This window comes from Macaca mulatta, chromosome 1 (genome assembly GCF_049350105.2).
Source record: "Macaca mulatta isolate MMU2019108-1 chromosome 1, T2T-MMU8v2.0, whole genome shotgun sequence".
NCBI lineage: Eukaryota > Metazoa > Chordata > Mammalia > Primates > Cercopithecidae > Macaca > Macaca mulatta.
Genome location: NC_133406.1, coordinates 106,595,080 through 106,614,471, shown reverse-complemented (window position 1 = coordinate 106,614,471; position 19,392 = coordinate 106,595,080). Strand labels below are relative to the sequence as shown.

The window sequence follows — 19,392 nt, the reverse complement described above, 5'->3', positions numbered from 1 at the left end:
TTCTAGAGTGAGGGATCCCCAACACCTGGGCCACGAACCAGTACCAGTCCATGGCTTGTTAGGAACTGGGCCTCACAGCAGGAGGTGAGTGGCAGGTGGGCCAGCAATATCGCCTAAGCTCCACCTCCTGTCAGATCAGCAGCGGCATTAGATTCTCAGAGGAGTGCAAACCCTATTGTGAACTGCACATGCGAGGGATCTCGGTTGTGTGCCCCTTATGAGAATCTAGCTAATGCCTGATGATCTGAGGTGGAATGGCTTCATCCCGAAACCATCTCCTGACCCCCGTCTGTGGAAAACTTTGTCTTCTGAAACTGGTCCCTGGTGCCAAGAATGTTGGGGACCACTGTCCTAGATGGTGGCATGCCCAGAGAAGGAATGGAAGCTCTGCAATCTTGCCTTATACATCTTTTCATCTTTCTTTTTTTTTTTTTGTTTTTTTGAGAGATGGAGTCTTCCTCTGTCTGTTGCCCAGGCTGTAGTGCAGTGGCGCAATCTTGGCTCACTGTAACCTCTGCCTCCCTGGTTCAAGCAATTCTCCTTCCTCAGCTTCCCAAGTAGCTGGGACTATAGGCATGCACCACCACACCCAGCTAATTTTTGTAATTTTTTTAGTAGAAACAGGGTTTCACTATATGTTGGCCAGGCTGGTCTCGAACTCCTGACCTCAGGTGATCCACCCGCCTTGGCCTCCCAAAGTGTTGGGATTACAAGCGTGAGCCACTGGCTCCAGCCATGTTTTCATCTATATTCATTGTAATATCCTTTAAATAAACTGAAATATGTGTTTCCCCAAGTTTTGTGAGCCACCCTAACAAATTAATCAAACCCAAGGAGGGGGCTGTAGACACCCTGACTTATAGCACAGGCAAAATAACCCAGGAATTGCAATTGACATCAGAAGCTGGGGAGACAGTCTTGGTGACTGATTGATCAACCTGCAGGATCTGACACTGTCTCCAGGTAGACAGTGTCAGAATTAAAGGAAATTAGAGGATATCCAGCTGTTATCCACTGCAGAACTGCTTGCTTGTTGAGGGGAGGGAAGTCCACACGTGATTACAGAAGACTTCTGTGTTGCTCGTTGTGGTGTGAGAACAGAGGATGAACAGTGCTTTTCCACTCAATGATTAACTGATAAATGGCTCTTTCCATTTGTAGTTTATGAGTCTAAGAGTTTATGAGTCTAAGAACTATCTCAGGCTTAAAAACTGGACAAGAAATTGGGACTTTTCTTTGAAGTTTCTGATTTCAGCCTTCTGTTCAACCATTCTTGATCTCCCTTATACATAAGAAGGCAATACTCTTCTTGGTTGCCCATCTATCCTGCTCCTAGGACCACCCACATTCCGTTAGCCATCTCCACTTTGACCTTGCTACCCTTAGGGAAATTTACTCACCTTGCTTCTGAGAGTTAAGTGTTGCCATCTGGCCTCTGCTATGTCAGGATCCTATCATTCCCCCACTACTACTAAGAAACCAATTTCTTTTACATCTTCTATCAGCTTCAATCTACAGAGACAGCCACTTCTAAATTTCTCAAAGATGTTGGTAACCCTTCATCAGTGCCTTTCCTATTGTCTTTATTAAAAAATAATTCCCAGGTCTTTCCGGGGTATGTAGTCAGCTCGTGGGTTTACCAGTGTTATGTAACATTCATTCTTGCATATCCACTTCCTCTAAGTCTTTTGGTCCTTTTTTGTATGGTCTGCCATATCCACTTTATTCAATATGGGCCAATGTTTTCTCCTAGCTCCCCAAAGCCATCTTAACATCATATCATAACTGCCTCATGGGGCTTTGACAAGACCTTCCAGAGTCACAGAAAATGTCCCAATTATCACAAAGTCTGTATCAATTCAATTCTTAATTCATGAAGCCACCCATACAATCATAAATTTGTTATCTAACACATTTAATTTTGGAACAAAGGAGCAACTCCTTTAAAGTTTGGGAGTCGCATAAATATTTCATATACAGCTTAAACCTATGCTTTGTAATGATTATTTTTGAGCAGCAGAAAAGGAAGGCTAGGGAAATGCTAGAGATGTCCTTACTAGTGACACATTCTTGCTGAATAACAAGTTCTCTGGAAGTGAAACTCAAATAGGAGAGAACAAGAGGTACAGATAGGTATCAGCTCTGCTAGGATCTTCAGAGAGACGGAAGGCCCCAGAACAGTGCCACTCAAAGGTGATTCGCAGACTTGTGCTGGTCTGTGTACGTGTGTGTGTGTGTGTGTGTGTGTATTTTTTTACCAGTCTGTGACATGGTGAATTAGAAATTGAAAGTGTTTAAAAACTTTTTAGCGTTTTAATGTTGCTGTGATATCCAAGTACATGATCAATGGACTTAACCTACAGAACAGTCTGGCCAGTTTGGGTGCTGTCAAACTTGCCTGGTGGGCAGCACACAGTGTGAACTCCATACTTGTCATAGGCAATAGGAATGCATATTGATAAATGAAGGACTGGAAAACAAAAAACCTGGTCCTTTACCATATATAGTTTGAGAAAGACTGCCCTAGAGTACCATACTTCCACCACAAGTCCTGGAATAATTCCAAAAGTTTTTGGAACAAAGTGTGACCTGAGGTCAACTTGCTCACATTCTATCAAATCAAAATAAAAATGAGTACCTTGGGAATAAAGCTAAAGTGGACTAGGGCATCTATTTAGATTCCTGGAGTAATCCCTGGCTAGGCTAGCAGAAGTGAGAATCTGTAAAAGAAAACTGGTAGGACAGGAGGCACAAGGTTCATAGAGAAGGGCTCTTTTGTTCTTCCCTCCTCCTCTCTATCCTTGTCCAGTTTTTGGCTGGAGCTTTAAGGAGAAAATAGTGACACTAAGGCCACATGACTATATCACAAGTCTACCTGTACTTTCTCCATCTCTTGCAGAACAGAGAAGTTTCACATTCAGATCCTGGCTCTTCCATGCTCTGGTAAGGTATAAGAGTTGGAATTCCCCAAATAGCCTGAGGCCTTAAGAACATTTCCTTCCTAGTTAATACCATAAAACATGTATGGTCTTCAAGGGGTGAAAAGTTTTAACCTAGGGGTAAGTGACATGTCAGAAGCTCAAAGTGACAATAATGAACGCGAATTTGCTCTGGAGAGACTTATCTTCTGAGTGAACCAGGACAGCCAGCTGGGCTGACCAGAGTATCTACCAACATATGTCAGCCAAGGTCCATAGACCCACTGGGAGCCACAGAAAAAAAAGCCAGGTCAGCTCAAAGAAAAATAATTTAGAAAACATAACAATATATTACTAACATTAATAACAATAATGTAAAATGTTAAATTATAGTACCACTTGAAGGGCTTTCTACATTGAAATACTCAAGGGAACATGAGGAAAGATGGCCACCCAGTCTCCTTTGCCAACTGAGGTGCAGACTAAGTTGTAGAAGGTGGGTGGCGATGGAAGCCAGCATTACAATATTGTGTAGAACTAGTCTCCTAATATACCTCACTCTGCAACTTACAGAAGCTGAGGAAGATCAGAAAAAGACCTGAATGAAAAATAGGCCACACTCCTCACTCAGAATATTTATTATATTCTGCCCCATGGGGCCTTGCAGGAAAAGGGACCCAAGCTATACCCCTACTCCTTTCCCAAGCTACTTTCCTGAACCAAGGGACAGGATTCTAAGAAAATCATGTATCTCAATAAGCCAGAATGTATCCGGGAAAGAATAGCCATTAATTTCCCAGACCTGACACTGGGTTTATTTGTGTCTGCCAGGAAGAGGGGGAGTCAGTGAGAATGGTAGATGGACTAGATGAGGGGAAATAGGATGGGCCCTTCTTTATCACAGCTTGAGCTCAAAAAGGTTGGGATAAACAGGTGTTTAAAAGAGAGGAGGTAAGAGGCAGGACGGGCAGGGGATAGAGGAAGGTCAGGGGCTGGGTCCACCCATATCACACAGCATTGTAGGAAGAAGCAGGGTAACAATTTGAGTTCTCAGGCTGCAACAGGGAGGTGAGGGCTCAGCACCTAGAGAGAGGAGAATCCTAAGGCCTCTCTTTCAACTCTATTGTGATTAGATGCAAAAGCCCTTTCCCTTTAGAGAATTCAGAATGGTCTGTCTGAAGGCAAGAGAGCATAGTGACAGACCTGTTGCCCCAGCCCAGGCTGTTTCTCCCCATTCCCAAAGGCTCTGCCAGGAGAACTATAGAAATACAGAGTCCCAGGAGTCTGTCCCTCCTCCCCAGATCCAAGAGAGGGAGTAGAGACAAGGCACAAAGACCCTGGGCACAAAGATGAACACCAGTGTGGCCACATATAAAATTATTTTGAGAAAGGAAAGAAAGTGCATGCCCCAGAAAGGATGCCTTCCTTCACCTGGCAGGTAGCTGGAACTTTGATAGTGGCAGAAACCACAACGGAGTAGGGGTCACAGAAATGGTCTCTGAAACAGACCCTATTCCTAGACAGAGGAAAAGCCTCAGCTGGTATGGCACAATCTTGAATGGGATGACAGAGGGCAGCGGGTAGACTTCTCCCGCAGATGACACTCCTGCCTCAGGTCCCAATGGTTCTGCTGACTCCAGATGTTCCCCATGGCTGGGACTGAGAGAGGAAAACGTGTTGTGTTTCACATGATCAGACACTGTTCGCCACTGGCACCTGGTGGGCCCGAAAGATTGAGGGCATCCAGGTCAAAGTTGAGGCCAGGAGGCTGGGGAAGAGATGAAGGGACTCAGATAATTGCTCATTTTTTAGGACAGACCTTCTGAAGATCCATCCCCAGTAGCCACAGTTATCACCTTAGGTGGAATCATGAGAGGTTAAAGAATTCTGGAAATTGGGGGCTCAGATTAAAATCTGGAAAAAGAAGACATACTCATACTCACCATCTCTCCAGCCAGTTCTTTTGGAGGATGGCCCAAATCCTGTAGCTAGAAAATAAGGAAAATGGAACAAGAAATAGAGAAAAACCCAGAAAACAACAGAGGATCCAGAAAAGGAATCTAACAAATCATCTCTCCATTTCTTCTGAGAGAGAGCACAAGAGAGGATCCCTCCTTCACCTAGGTCTAGCAGTACTGCATCCTTCCCAGATACCTCCTCCACTGAACACCTAAGTGGACAGCACCAGTGGGCAGAGGGCAAGAGGCCTTACCTGCTGCATAAGATCTAGCACCATCTCAAAACGAGCCTTTTGAGTGGTCTCACTGTCTGTGGGGGTCTCTGCCTCGAACTGCTCACATATTTTGCACATGACGCTGTGCTGCTCCTGATATTTTTCAAACTGCTCTGGAGGTAGAGATTCCCGATGACTCTGCAACCATTCTGGATACTAGGAAAAGAGAGAATGGGTGGAAAAAAATTAAGTGAACAATGGATATGGATGGGTAATCAGAACAATGTGATTAAAATGTAAAAGGGAAGGGGACGTAGAAAAACGAAAAGCTAAATAAGTAAGTTCATCATGAAAAGTGGCACTGACTCCAATCAGATCACCTGGCCATGTTAGCATTTATGGTCACTAGAAATTGGTAAGCTTCTGTAAAGAGCCAGTGAATATTTTAGGCTTCGAGGGCCACATATGGTCTCTGTTGTGTTTTTTTTTTTTTTTCTTTTTTCTTTTGAGACAGAGTCTCGCTCAGTCGCCCAGGCTGGAGTGCCGTGGCTCGATCTCTGCTCACTGCAAGCTCTGCCTCCTGGGTTCACGCCATTCTCCTGCCTCAGCCTCCCTAGTAGCTGGGACTACAGGCACCCACCACCACGCCCGGCTACTGTTTTTGCATTTTTTTAGTAGAGATGGGGTTTCACCGTGTTAGTCAGGATGGTTGCGATCTCCTGACCTCGTGATCCGCCCGCCTTGGCCCCCCAAAGTGCTGGGATTACAGGCGTGAGCCACCGCACCCCTTTTTTCTTTTTTTTTTTTTTTGAGACAGAGTTTTACTCTGTCACCCAGGCTGGAGTATGATGGTGTGATCACCACCTACTGCAGCCCCGATCTCCCCAGGCTCAAGCAATCCTCCCACCTCAGCCTCCTCAGGTAGCTACAAGTGTGCACCACTGTGACTGGTTAATTTTTTTGTATTTTGTAGACACAGGGTTTCATCATGTTGCTTAAGCTGGTCTTAAACTCTTGGGCTCAAACAATCTGTCCACCTTGGCCTCCCAAAGTGCTGGGACTATAGGAGTGAGCCACTATCCTCGACCGTTGCCTATTTTTTTTTGTAGTTTTTTTCAAATGACCTTAAAAATGTAAAAACCATTATTTGCTTGAGAGTTGGATTTGGCCCACTCAGGTCTTGGCCTGCTGACTTGTGGTCTGTATTATTCATTACACACTTACCCACGTTTCCCTGTATCACTGAAAAGCTTCTATTCCCATATTTTATCTCTCCAGAAAAACTACTATACACTCTTTAGCCAGGTATGGTGGCTCACACTTGTAATCCCAGCACTGTGGGAGGCTGAGGTGGGAAGATCACTTGAGCTCAGGAGTTTGAGACCAGCCTGAGCAATATAGTGAGAGCTCATTTCTACAAAAAATACTTAAAACATTGGCCAAGCATGGTGGCGCACACCTGTAGTCCCAGCCACTCAGGAGGCTGAGATGGGAGAATCACTTGAGCCTAGGATGGGGAGGCTGTGGTGAGCCAAGATCGTGCCACTGTGCTCCAGCTGGAGTGAGACCCTGTCTCAAAACAAAACGATACAACCACACATATAAGCTCTTTTATGGCAGGGACCATCATTTAAACTACTCTTACACTGTTCACATCACAAAGCCAGTAAGTAAATCCTCAGTTAATTCTTTTTCTTTTTGAGATGGAGTCTTGCTCTATAGTCCAGGCCGGAGTACAGTGGTGCAACCTCAGCTCACTGCAACCTCTGCCTCCCAGGTTCAAGTGATTCTCCTGCCGCCTCCTGAGTAGTTGCAATTACAGGTGTGAGCCACTACGCCCGGCTAATTTTTGTATTTTTACTAGCGACGGGGTTTCACCATGTTGACCAGGCTTGTGTCGAACTCCTGACCTCAGGTTATCCACCCGCCTCGGCCTCCCAACGTGCTGGGATTACAGGCATCAGCCACCACGCCCAGCCAAATTCTTGCTGGAGAAATGAAGTCAGAAATGCAAGACTGATTAGACAACAACCCCAGAGTCTTGAACCAGTTTATAGAAAACTAGAACTGCAGGATTTCCTCTTATACCCCAAAAGTTATACCCCTTATACCCCAACATACAGTGTGACAGCTTTATTCTCTCAGAGACACAACTCTCCCCACCCCCCAACTCTCCCCGCCTCAAATAAATAAAGGAAAAAAGCAGACTCAAGTTACTCTTTCTGCAGGCTCTGAGTAGACAAAATAGCCCACATGAGTGGATGTGATGGAAAATGAAGAGAAAAAGCAGAAATGGAAGTTCACAAACCTTTTCTGTGATCTCCTTCAGTGATGGGTACAGCACATCCTTGGAGAGTAGGTTCTGCATAATACTCTGCATGATGGGGAGGATGTTCCCTTCCCCATCCCCTTCGTCCATGCCTAGCCCCTCCATGGCCTTGGTCAGCTCTTCATCCGACATGCCAGAGTTCTAGATAGGACAAGTAAGAGGTGAGCAGGTATACCACCTTCTTGGGATGCTCACACTCTGTCAGGTGGGAAAGATAAACTACCTAAACTTGCCTGTAACAAAACAAGACAGGAACAGACTTGGGATGATACTCAAAGCATCTGTCTTTTGAGACTCTGCTGCAGAAGTGTCTGAGAGTGGACCCCTTGTGGGACCCTACTACTTTCTCCTCACCTGAAGGTCAGTGGCATTTTTGGCTAATCCACTTAGTGTCTCCTTTAGGCAAGAAGTGAATTCTTGTTGGGAGGTCATATCACTGCCTAGGAGAGATTTAAAAAGCCAGCGTCATTTAGGAATTTGTTTCCTTGCCTAGACTGAACTGGTTACCAGCTTGGATATGAAGCATTTACTAGTGAATCATTATCACTCCCCATCTGGGAAAACTGCGGTTATCCTGATAGTCTTTTCATACATCTATTTAATACACGGACTCTATGTCAGTTTATTCTCCATGATGATACCCACAATAACACTGTGACCTTTCAAATGGTCAGTTTTGAATAATCTTTTCTATTACTTTCTAACCTATCTCGCCCCTTTTCATTAAGAGGGATTTTCGGCCGGGCGCGGTGGCTCAAGCCTGTAATCCCAGCACTTTGGGAGGCCGAGGCGGGTGGATCACGAGGTCAAGAGATCGAGACTATCCTGGCTAACATGGTGAAACCCCGTCTCTACTAAAAATACAAAAAACTAGCCGGGCGTGGTGGCGGGCGCCTGTAGTCTCAGCTACTTGGGAGGCTGAGGCGGGAGAATGGCGTGAACCCGGGAGGCGGAGCTTGCAGTGAGCCGAGATCACGCCACTGCACTCCAGCCTGGGAGACACAGCGAGACTCCGTCTCAAAAAAAAAAGAGGGATTTCCACCCCTTCTCTCATTGCCTTTACCCATTCCATGGCTGTGACATCATGATTACTATCAACTTCACTAAGAATTCTGGTGTTTTCAGGCAACAAAGACTTAAGAATCTGTTCAGATATTTCCATGTATCTAAGGTCTCCTCACCCACTCTCCCCGCAGCCTCCGAGAGCTTTTGGAACTGCTCCACCAGGTGGGGCTCTTCCTCAGCCAACTCCTTCATTGCCTTCTCGAACTCTGCAGTGGCTTGAGAAGCCAGTTCACTGTCGAATAGTTCCTGGAAAAACTTCTCTTGGGAAGCGAAGAGGGCATCCTGCGGGGGAAGGGTGGCTGAAATGCATCTCTTACTTAGAACTACACTGCACCTGGCCTCTGATAGAAGCCACAGGCAGTAGCTATGGGAAATGCACTTCCCTCCTACCCACTTCCACTGGACACTCTAACTACTGCTCCTAATGAGAATAGCAAAAAAGGTATCTAGTCTTTGAAAGAGGGTATGGGATGGCATACCAATCCAACCATTTAAACCTACTATTTTTTCAAGGAACTCTGAGATTCCTCCACTCAACCTCAAGTCCTTATTTCACAAGGACTGAGGCTGGCAAGAGCACTCACCAATGTGAGGCCAAGGTACCCTCCCCCATTCCCCTCTGGCCCATAGGGGCCTGCCCAACCTCTGCTCAGAGCTGCATGCCCATCCCCTCCCTATCCCTTCAGGGGGTGGAATTTATACTTTGGCAGTGTCTCCTGGCGATCTCTTCTGGGGCCCCGAAGCATCAGGGGCCGTGGTGGTAGAAGGGGGTGCTGGGGAGGGTTTGGCTTTATCGAAATCATCAAGAGCACCTTCAGAGACAAGAGACATGGTGTGTGTGTTGGCGACAGATGAGGATGCAAGCAAGGCTGGGTGGTTTCTGGGCAAAGCATTAGGAATATGATTTTTCAAATTGCCAACTTTCCTCAATTTTCCGCCTTGAGGCCCCCACCTCCCCAGACCACCCTCAATGAGCCTCCTACTTCCTTCCAGATTACCTAATTTATTGTGAGCAAAGGCAAGAAATCCCTGACGGTGGAACAAGTATCCATCTCAGAGCTGGGAGGAGAGGATTAAAAATTTCTGCAGAGACATCTCCATCTATAGTGTCTCCCTTGCCACAACCTAATGATTCCCTAGAAATCCCATACAAATAAATACCCAACAGGAGTAGAGAACACAGATGTCCTCATCCCTCTGAACTCACTCTGGAGCTCTAAAAGGAATAACTTGGTGAGAAGGCACATGACATCCCACCCAGCTTCCTGTTGGTACTGGTACCAGCACAGACTGAGGGACCACATACTACATTCCATGGTAAGGCATTAAACTATCTTCTCTTATTCTCCAGTTTAGTGCTCTCCCACAACCTCCTAGAGCTCCTTTTGGTCTGATCTTTGCAGATAACCGTAGGCTAATTTACAGTCACTTGGCACTCCTCAGCGTTTCTGTTCATTCTTCTGCCTGCCCACATCTCTGTGATTGAGCAAGAGATTACAAATTCACCTCTGCCCTGAAAAGCCTGTGTCCTCACCACCATTCTGCTTGCCAGGCCCAGGGAGAGAGCACTGGCCCCACTCTGGGCAGGAAGCCAACAGGGGAGTGGACAGTAATGCTAAGAAAACATCCACCGTCTTTCAGGAGGGTGAACTGCTTTCCCCTGAAATCGCCACATCCTCAGTTTCTCAAAATAAGGGAAAGGAGTCCGCTTGAGCTACTAACAAGATGAAAGAACTGTTAAGGGGCCTAACGAGAGAAAGAGAAAAGGACTACGAGGAAAAAAGTGTCTTTCATGTCAAGGAAGGCAGGACGAGGCGCAGCAGCATGGGCCACGAGCTTGCTAGGAGTTAATGTAAGCAATCAGTGAGTGCGTGGTTCGCTACCCAACAAGAACCAAATGCTGCTGCTGCTGCTGCTGAAGTCGGACTTTAAGAACTTAGTAACCTAAAGAAAGAGGAGTTTGGAGAGGTATCATGAAACGCCGTCCTGCGGAAACATCCACAATCTGGACCACTGGGGGACCCCAGGTGAGTTCCCCAGCTCCAGTCGCGGAGGTGGGGCAGGATGACCCAGAGATTTTTGGGGGGCTCGCGGTCAGACTCTCCGCCCCCATTTAACCTTTGGAGATCCTCTCCCGCCCTGTCCCTAATATCTCAGGTTCACTTAACGCCCGGAATGGGTCCTCACAACTGCCCTCTTCGGGCCTTTCCCACTATGGGCTCTTACTTTCCAGAAGCTCCTCCAATTCCCTGTCTGCTTCTGCCCCGACACCACAGTCTTCCTCAGCGGCCGCCATCTTGCTACCTCCGACTTGCCGTAGGAGGCGGGACCCCTCGGCGCCGCCACGCCCTCCACCCCTTCGTTCCTGCCCTCTTCTGCCTCGGGCAACCAATGGTATTGTTGGCCAGTGCGGAACCGCCATTTTTAAAGGGCCAGGAAGCTTTGAGTTTCTGTTTTGGGTATTTTTCCCCTTTCGCCTGTGAAACACAGAATTAAGGATAAGATAGTGTTATTTTCTGCCTGGTTTTAGAGGCCCGGACTCCTTTCAACTTCCCAAATTACCTGGCGAAGCTCTTTCATTATTTCTTCCTGAGCTATGAGTAGGCTAGATTGAGACAAACTGCCTACAAATAACCAGAATCTATACATATATGATTGATATGACAATTATGGTACATAACATACTACTTTCTCTCACTTCTTTTGTTGAGACGGAGTCTCGCTCTGTCGCCTAGGCTGGAATGCAGTGGCGCTATCTTGGCTCACTGCAGCCTTGGCCTCCTGGGTTCAAGCGATTCTCCTGCCTCAGCCTCCCGTGTAGCTGGGATTACAGGCATGCACCACCACATCCGGCTAATTTTTGTATTTTTAGTAGAGACGGGGTTTTACCTTGTTGGCCAGTCTGGGTAGCCAGGCTGGTCTCGAACTACTGACCTCAGGTGATCCACCCACCTCAGCCTCCCAAAGTGCTGGGATTACAGGCGTGAGCCACTGCGCCCGGCTTCACTTCATTATTTCATTCAAATGTTATCTTCTCTGAAACACTTTACTTGGCCATTCCTTTTCTTCTTAACACTGAACACTATCTGACATATTATCTACCGTGCTTGTTTATTCTCCGCTTCCCACCGTGCAGAATTTAAACACTATGAAGGCGAAGATTTTCGTCTGTTGTCTTCGCTGCTGTAAAGCCCAACTCCTAGGCTAGGGTTTAAAACTTAGTAGGCACTCATTGGCCACTCTTTGCTCTTGCAGTCCCTAATCAGGCACATCTGTCTGCCCAATCTAGTGGCATCTCTCATTTCCTATTCTCTATTAGAACTGTTTGATTAAAGGACACAGGGCCAGGAACTTAGAACTCAATGTTAGAAAGAGAGCATCTGGGACCTTGGACTGAGCAGGGCAATTAGAATGTAGTAGTTAGTAATAGACTTGCTTTCCCTGACCAATCTCCTTTTCTCCACACAGAACCCAACCTCCAACTGAGTGAACACCGGGGATGCTCAGATAGAGGTAACTCTAGACGTCCCTTTCCTCCTTTGGAATTGTTCTATTCAGATCTGTAAGAATGTAGCAACTGTTTCACATACAGATCTGTTTTAGCACTTGGAGAGCACCTATTATTTAGGTCTTGTTCTGGGCACAGCAAGGACAAAGAGATAAATCAGGACCACCCCCTGCTGTAAGGTAGCTAAGTGGAGGTGAGCCGCAGGTATGATGAGATATACACACAGTAAGTATGACACAAGGTAAGAATTTTAAATGAAAAAAATTCCTGTGTTAAGTCACCTCATCGCTTTCATGCTTAGCTTCCCAAACACACATTTGAGTACTGCATCAAGCACCAGATCAAGCACTTACTATGTCTTTCACAGACAGGGCACAGACTTGTAAAATCGTATCTGTGCAAAACCTGTTTCCTTCTGACCACAAGTAGTGTGTTTTGGGATAAAAATATTATGAACTGCAAGTTATAAAGCCTAAATTCCAGCCCTAATTCTGCCACTAAATCACTTTCTAAGTCCTTTACAATTCTAAACTTCTGTAATCAAATCCTTTCCTGATAAACTTGTTTCCCCAATACCTGCAACATAATTTATTCCAGGGTTTCTCATTCAAATTGCTTACATGTGGATCTCCAATATGGCTATAGGTATAACAAACACGTTAAAAAAAAAAGAAAACTTGTCTATCAACAGGCATCTCTATTGGCTTTATTTTATTTTTTGAGACGAGTTTCACTGTCACCCAGGCTGGAGTGCAGTGGTTTAATTTTGGCTCACTACAGCCTCCATCTCCAGGGTTCAAGTGATTCTCCTGTCTTAGCCACCTGAGTAGCTGGGTCTACAGGCTTGCGCCGCCATGCCCGGCTAATTTTTGTATTTTTAGTAGAGACAGGGTTTCACCATGTTGGCCAGGCTGGTCTTTAACTCCTGACCTCAAGTGATATGTCCACCTTGGCCTCCCAAAGTACTGGAATTACAGATGTGAGCCACTACACCTGGTCAATTGGCTTTAAACTAATGTAATATAAGCATGTTAATTAAAAGATAATAGATAATTAAAATGGAGTAAAAAACAAGCATGACTCTTTCTTTGCATTATTTCTTAAACTTGTTTCTGTTTTTCTATTTTTACTAATACTCCTAACATCTCATCTCAGTATTTACTGACCTACTACTGACTGCTCCTTCTGCCTTTCTAATGTATAGCGAATACTGTTGAGTAACAGTATTTTATAGTACTTTCATATCACTCTGTCCTTAAGGATTTAATGGCTCTCCAGTTTATCAAATTCTAATTCTTGCCTGGGATTCACAATTATTTCATATACATCAATCTTGTTTCCCCAATTATGTAAGATTCAAGAGGCAGGAATTGTAAAGTTTTTCCATATCCCTCAGTTAGTAATGTTTTTGTGTGCAAAATTAATTTTGTAATTTAATTTGCAAATAATAAATAAAAAAATTTGCCAAAATTTATCACCAACTTGCCTATGTTTATAGGGATAATGTTTGTAACTTGGGAAAGTGTCATCGAAGTAGTATGTACTTTTTTTTTTTTTTTTGAGACGGAGTCTCGCTCTGTCACCCAGGCTGGAGTGCAGTGGCACGATCTCGGCTCACTGCAACCACCGCCTCCCAGGTTCACGCCATTCTCCTGCCTCAACCTCCTGAGTAGCTGGGACTACAGGGGCTGATACCATGCCTGGCTAATTTTTTGTATTTTTAGTAGAAACGGGATTTCACCTTGTTAGCCAGAATGGTCGTGATCTCCTGACCTCGTGATCCACCTGCCTCGGCCTCCCAAAGTGCTGGGATTACAGGCGTAAGCCACCGTGCCCAGCCTTTTTTTTTTTTTTTTTTTTTTTTGAGATGAAGTCTTGCTCTTGTCCCCCAGGCTGGAGTAGAATGGTGCAATCTCAGCTCACTGCAACCTCCGCCACCCGGGTTCAAGCAATTCTCCTGCCTCAACCTCCCCAGTAGCTGGGATTATAGGCGCCTGCCACCACGCCCGGCTTTTGTATTTTTAGTAGAGACAGGGTTTCACCATGTTGACTAGGCTGGTCTCAAACTCCTGACCTCAGGTGATCTGCCTGTTTGGCCTCCCAAAGTGCTGGGATTACAGGTGTGAGCCACTGTGCCCGGCCAATATGTACATTTTTTTTTTTTTGAGACGAAGTCTCATTCTTGTCCCCCAGGCTGGAGTGCAATGACGCAATCTCATTAGTAGTATGTACATTTTTGAGAAGGCAGCCTTAGTTTAGGGATGCTGTTTAAAAAAGCAACTCTTAAGATAAAGGTAAAAAAATACAACGTGCCGGGCGCAGTGGCTCACGCCTGTAATCCCAGCACTTTGGGAGGCCGAGGCAGGCGGATCACGAGGTCAGGAGATCGAGACCATCCTGGCTAACACGGTGAAACCCCGTCTCTACTAAAAATACAGAAAATTAGCTGGGCGTGGTGGCGGGTGCCTGGAGTCCCAGCTACTCGGGAGGCTGAGGTAGGAGAATGGTGTGAACCCGCGAGGCGGAACTTGCAGTGAGCTGAGATCGCGCCACTGCACTCCAGCCTGGGCGACAACAAAGCAAGACTCCGTCTCCAAAAAAAGAAAAATACAACGTATATAGTATGAAGAGAAGTAAAAAACAAAGTGAAGCTCCCTGATATATTGATATGAGAAAATACCAAAAATGTTAAATGAAAAAACAAAGGTACAAAATTGTTAAATAATATGGTTTCATTTGTGTATAAAGGGGGATAGAGAATGGCATAGTCATATCTGCTAGTATATACATAAAAAATTTCTGGAAGGATGTAAGCAAGCTGGTAACAGTGGTTACCTGCTTTGGGGAAGGTGATAGGAACTGGGTGCCTGATGAAAGGATGGAAAGATTTGTCACAGAATAGCTTTTTATATTTACTGGTTTTTTAACTATATGCATTTTTTATTGAAAACATGAATTTAAAATGCAAAAAAGTACATATTTTAATCAAAGGCACAGTAACGTCTACCCAATTATTCTTAGCATATGACAAGCAAAATATTGTATTGTCAATGTAAAAATTTTATCATTGTAATATATATAATGTACTATTCTTATATCTGTATATTACATGTAAAATATCTAGAACAGTGACAGGCACATGGCAGTTGCTCAATAAATATTGCTATAATCAGCAAGAGATAAAAGGCTGCAATCAAAAACAGAATAGGGGAGCTACTTGCTTTCTATCATTTTCACAGCAGTTTAGGTCCTCATATATATCCTATGAAAAATATGTGCTTCTTTTTTTCTTTGTTTTTTTGAGACAGACTCTCACTCTGTCGCCCAGGCTGGAGTGTGGTGGCGTGATCTCCGCTCACTGCAAGCTCTGCCTCCTGGGTTCAAGCAATCCTCTGCCTCAGCCTCCGGAGTGGCTGGGATTACAGGCAACCGCTGCCATGCTCGGCTAGCTTTTTTTTTTTCCCCCCAATAGTGGATGTTTATTTTGTAATTAAAAATTATTACTGGAAGGAAGACATGTGCTTTGGTGGGGTACCTGCACGGGTGAACAAGAACACGAGAGTGTCCCAGAAATAAATGACCAAGTCAAGAAGCTCTCGTAGAGATTTATTTAGTGTGAGAAATATGAGAACAATAGTTGTAAAGAACAAATCAATAACCAGCAGTGTGCATTTTGGGAAACCAAATAACTTCTTCAAATTTCTGAGTACACAGAGGGTACCTGCCTGGGAATTTAAATGTCTAAGGAAAATGGGAGATGATTAAGAGTTGGTGTGGCCTAGTCACACCAACATGTATTTATTACATCCTGCTCCTTTCTAGTTGACAGGAAAGAAAGTTGCTGTGGGAAGAGAAGGGATAAATACTGAAGGGATTTACTAAATAAATGTCCATCACAGAGTTTTCCTTTTTTTTTTTTTTTTTGAGACAGAGTCTTGCTCTGTCACCCAGGCTGGAGTGAAGTAGTATGTTCTCAGCTGACTGCAACCTCCACCTCCTAGGTTCAAGTGATTCTCATGCCTCAGCCTCCCAAGTAGCTGGGACTATAGGTACATGCTACCATGCCAGGCTAATTTTTGTATTTTTATTAGAGACAGGGTTTGACCCTGTTGGTCAGGCAGGTCTCAAACTCCTGGCCTCAGATGATCTGCCCACCTCAGCCTCCCAAAGTGCTGGGATTACAGGCATGAGCCACTCCACCCAGCCCAGAGTTTTACTTGTTCCTTAGAATTAAGCTGGAAAGGGAGGGCCAATTATTAGAACAACTATAGTCAAGTTGAGAAGACCTCAAAAAAGTCAAGCTTAGACTTCAGATTTTTCCATAGAAGAGGAAAAGATACTAGGTTTTAGGGTAGAGAAAGCCAAATCCAAAGAGTAGTTGCAGGAGGAAGGTGCTGTTAGAAGGAGGATATAGAGACATTCTCGGGGGGGAACATATGGTGACTGACCCATGCACACAAAGGGGGCCTTAGCGAAACTGCAGAGGACTGATCCTTAAACCAATCACATCTTTGCCAATCTCTGTCACCTGTGGAAGAGCAAACAGAGGAATAAGTTAGAGATTTGTAAGGTTGAGAACTCTAGAAAACTTATTCCCTATACCCTCAATGGGCGTAGTAGACAGGTATTTGGGTGTTCGTCACTGACTGGCAAACAGCAGTGGGGAGATGCTCTAGCTTTCTCCAGTGTCACTGCCTCAGGGAGCAGGGGACAAGCACAAGAAGAAAAAAACCACCACCATGTTTCTTTCTTTTTCCCCTTCTCTCAATATCCTAGATACATTTATTGAGGACAGTACTTACTGTGGTGACCCTACAGATTTGACCTTTGAACTCAGGGGAATAGCAGGCCCCACTGAGTGGACACTTTTCCACTGGCTTTCCACGGTAGATGGGCCGATATGATGCAGCACAGATGTCAAAGGGGTTGTGCATGTCATAATTGAGCTGATAGGCATCTGCGGGATTCTTCTCACAGGCAGACAGGATTTTTCGGGTCTAGGAAAAGGAAGGAGTATTTTATTTAGGAGGATGGAAAGCTGCAGACAACACCTCAAAAGGATCCCATCACCATGGTTTGGTAGTTCCGCTGATGTGAGATACAACTGTACTAGGTGAAAAGAGGTCCCAACCTCTGTACTGGATGTATGTGAAGGGTTAACAATCACCATTCCTATTGTATCAAACTTTCCCCTCCTTAATACAAAAGTGGCTCCATAATCTAGACCCACATTCCTCCACCAACTCTGGAGATTATCAGGATCAGGTCCTAGAAAGGGTTAAAACAGACTTCCATCACCCAAAAATAATGCATCTGGAGGACACAAGTAATGAGATGTGTATGTGAAGCTTTGTGGTGGTTGTGATGGGATATCTGGAGCTTAAGGACAGGACTGGGGTTACTTTCAGGTGCAGTGGAGCTATTCTAGGTTGCACAGCACTCTTAGACAATTGTCATGTCTCAATAAACTATTAATTTTCCAGGAAAAAAGGAAGCACCAAGTCAGGAAGTAAACAGAAGGTAGCATTCTGTTGGCTCTTTTTGTTGAATGTTGTTATTTACTGCTTTGTTTCAGAGGCAAGGACCTTGGTCTGTTCCCTCCATGTAAGAGTTGATCTGGCTTCCCTATGGTCACTGAAGGAGCTCCATCTACCTGTTGCGCCACCTCAGGCTTGGGCCCGAGTTCTAGCAGGCGCCGAGCAAAGGTGGCAGCTGTCTTGAAGTTCTTGAGCTTGAAGAAGAGATTGAGGGCTGTACGCAGCACCAGGATCATGTGCACAGGCTGCAGGTTTGAGTGGGTGAAATAGGCTGCCATCTGGTGGACAGAAAGAGGAACACATGCCAGGTTGATGCTACACCCGGTAGAGGTCATTTCTAAGCTGCTACACATGCACAGAAAACACAACACAACACAACAGGATGGGTTATAAAGCAGAGAGGTCTTCTGCCTCCTAGGTATGGAGGACTGGTGAGATGAGGAAGTAGGGTGAAGAAATGTATCCTCCCCTCATAGAAATGAAGGGCCTAAATTTCTCTTCGTCCCCACTCAGATCTGGGTTTGAAATTAAAAGAATTCAAACCTAGTGAAGGGTGAAGGGAAGGACGTCTCTGTTGTACTCAGGGTCCTATAGATCTTACCTCACATATGCGCTTCTGCTGTTCTAGAGTCTCTTTGGGCAGCTTCTTCCTTTCTATCTCCATGGACAAACCCACAATGTACTCACGGCAAATGGTGATGAGCTGCTGGGCCTGTAGAGGGGGCAGGTGGTCAGGATACAGAGACAAGAATGTGGGAGTGCCCAGAACTGGGACAGTGGCTAGACCCTCTTACCTCTGCAATCTCTTGTTTATTGTCCACAACAAGAAGTGGCACACTGAGAAGGATGGAACGGAATTTTTCCACAGCCTCCTCAAATTTGCCAACTGTGGTGAGCTGGTAGCACAGCTGCAACCGTTGGATGAGGTCATTAAGCTTCAGGCCCACAGCTGGTACACCATTCTTCAGCCCTGCATCCTTCCTGGAAAGGGAAAAGTAGGAAGAAGACGGGATAGTCAGTAGCCAACTAGGATCCAATTTCCTTTTCTGGCAAACATCCTCATAGCTACCCTCCTGTCTCCTGTCAAAAGTAGCTGCTGTCAAAGACAGCAGATGTAAACCAAACCCCATAGAGTAACAAGCCAAAGATCTTTTTTTCTACTGGAAAACCCTAGCTCTGAAAGAATTCTGACTATGTCACTGAGGCTACCATCTGAAATATCGACCATAACTTGGAACAGATGAAAGCAAAGAGCGAAGAGCCTTACCAGTTGCGATTAGGATATCCATACATGGGGGGTAGGCAGGGCAGAGCCTGATAGGTTGTGCGGCCTCGGGCATATGTCTGTAGGAACAGTTGCTTGTAGGGGCCAAACTGGATTACCCCTACTTGGTCATGAAGGAGCTGGAACAGAAGGAAAGAAACAAGGATTTTGGCCCTGCTGCATAAAAAGCTACTTTTCCTTGGGCAAGGTAATTAACTTCTCTGTTCACGTTTCCTCATCAGTAAAATACATTTAATTGTAAGACCTACCTCATTTAATAATACCTATTAAAGTGTTTAGGATAGTGCCTGGCACATAGTGAACATTAAATAAACGTTAGCGGTTATTGCAATGTTATCATTATTGTTGTTATTATAACAATACTGGCTTAGTGTTCAAAACAGACCCCTGCTTGGGAAGGGGTACTTATCTCACCGATGTGAGCCAGAAAGCAAGCTATAAATGGGTGGAAGATGACTGAAGGATCTGCCCTAAAAGATTACTAGGCCAAGTGGAAGGCAGATAACAGAAAGTCAAGTGTACTTAACAAAGAGTTTTCATGAAAAATATACACCTTTGCCCTTGCGGGTAGGATAAT

The 19,392-nt window shown here is 45.1% G+C and overlaps 2 protein-coding genes and 1 long non-coding RNA gene across 13 annotated transcripts in view; 1 reads left to right on the top strand and 2 right to left on the bottom strand.

Moving 5' to 3' along the window:
* Positions 1-1,898: 1,898 nt before the first annotated feature.
* PEX19 (peroxisomal biogenesis factor 19) lies at positions 1,899-10,798 on the bottom strand. 3 transcript variants are annotated; one of them, XM_015113454.3, is made up of 8 exons: positions 10,712-10,798; positions 9,188-9,297; positions 8,602-8,767; positions 7,775-7,860; positions 7,400-7,561; positions 5,131-5,307; positions 4,862-4,906; positions 1,899-4,686 (listed from the first exon to the last, which is right to left on the bottom strand). In XM_015113454.3, exons 1-8 carry the CDS (start codon positions 10,779-10,781, stop codon positions 4,603-4,605), a joined length of 900 nt encoding a protein of 299 aa, XP_014968940.1. In that variant the 5' UTR covers positions 10,782-10,798; the 3' UTR covers positions 1,899-4,602. The 3 variants fall into 3 exon arrangements, with proteins under 3 accessions (XP_014968940.1, XP_077797195.1, XP_014968946.1); XM_077941069.1 differs by having other exon boundaries at positions 1,899-4,634; XM_015113460.3 differs by lacking the exon at positions 9,188-9,297.
* Positions 10,022-19,149, top strand: LOC114670148 (uncharacterized). Its single transcript, XR_003719637.2, has 3 exons — positions 10,022-10,512; positions 11,954-11,998; positions 17,569-19,149. It is a non-coding gene; the product is annotated as an uncharacterized LOC114670148 (long non-coding RNA).
* COPA (COPI coat complex subunit alpha) overlaps positions 15,579-19,392 on the bottom strand; it is a 53,492-nt gene continuing 49,678 nt past the window's right edge. For 2 of the 9 annotated variants that reach the window (XM_015113467.3, XM_015113474.3), the window contains exons 28-33: positions 18,798-18,934; positions 18,325-18,511; positions 18,132-18,242; positions 17,647-17,808; positions 16,796-16,990; positions 15,579-16,521 (exon numbers count right to left, since the gene is read on the bottom strand). In XM_015113467.3, the coding sequence (XP_014968953.1) occupies positions 16,462-16,521; positions 16,796-16,990; positions 17,647-17,808; positions 18,132-18,242; positions 18,325-18,511; positions 18,798-18,934 (852 nt within the window). In that variant the 3' untranslated portion in view covers positions 15,579-16,461. Of the gene's footprint in view, positions 16,522-16,795; positions 16,991-17,646; positions 17,846-18,073; positions 18,243-18,324; positions 18,604-18,691; positions 18,935-19,392 lie in introns of all 9 variants that reach the window. The other 7 variants (XR_013396047.1, XR_013396051.1, XR_013396053.1 and 4 more) reach the window with 7 other exon arrangements.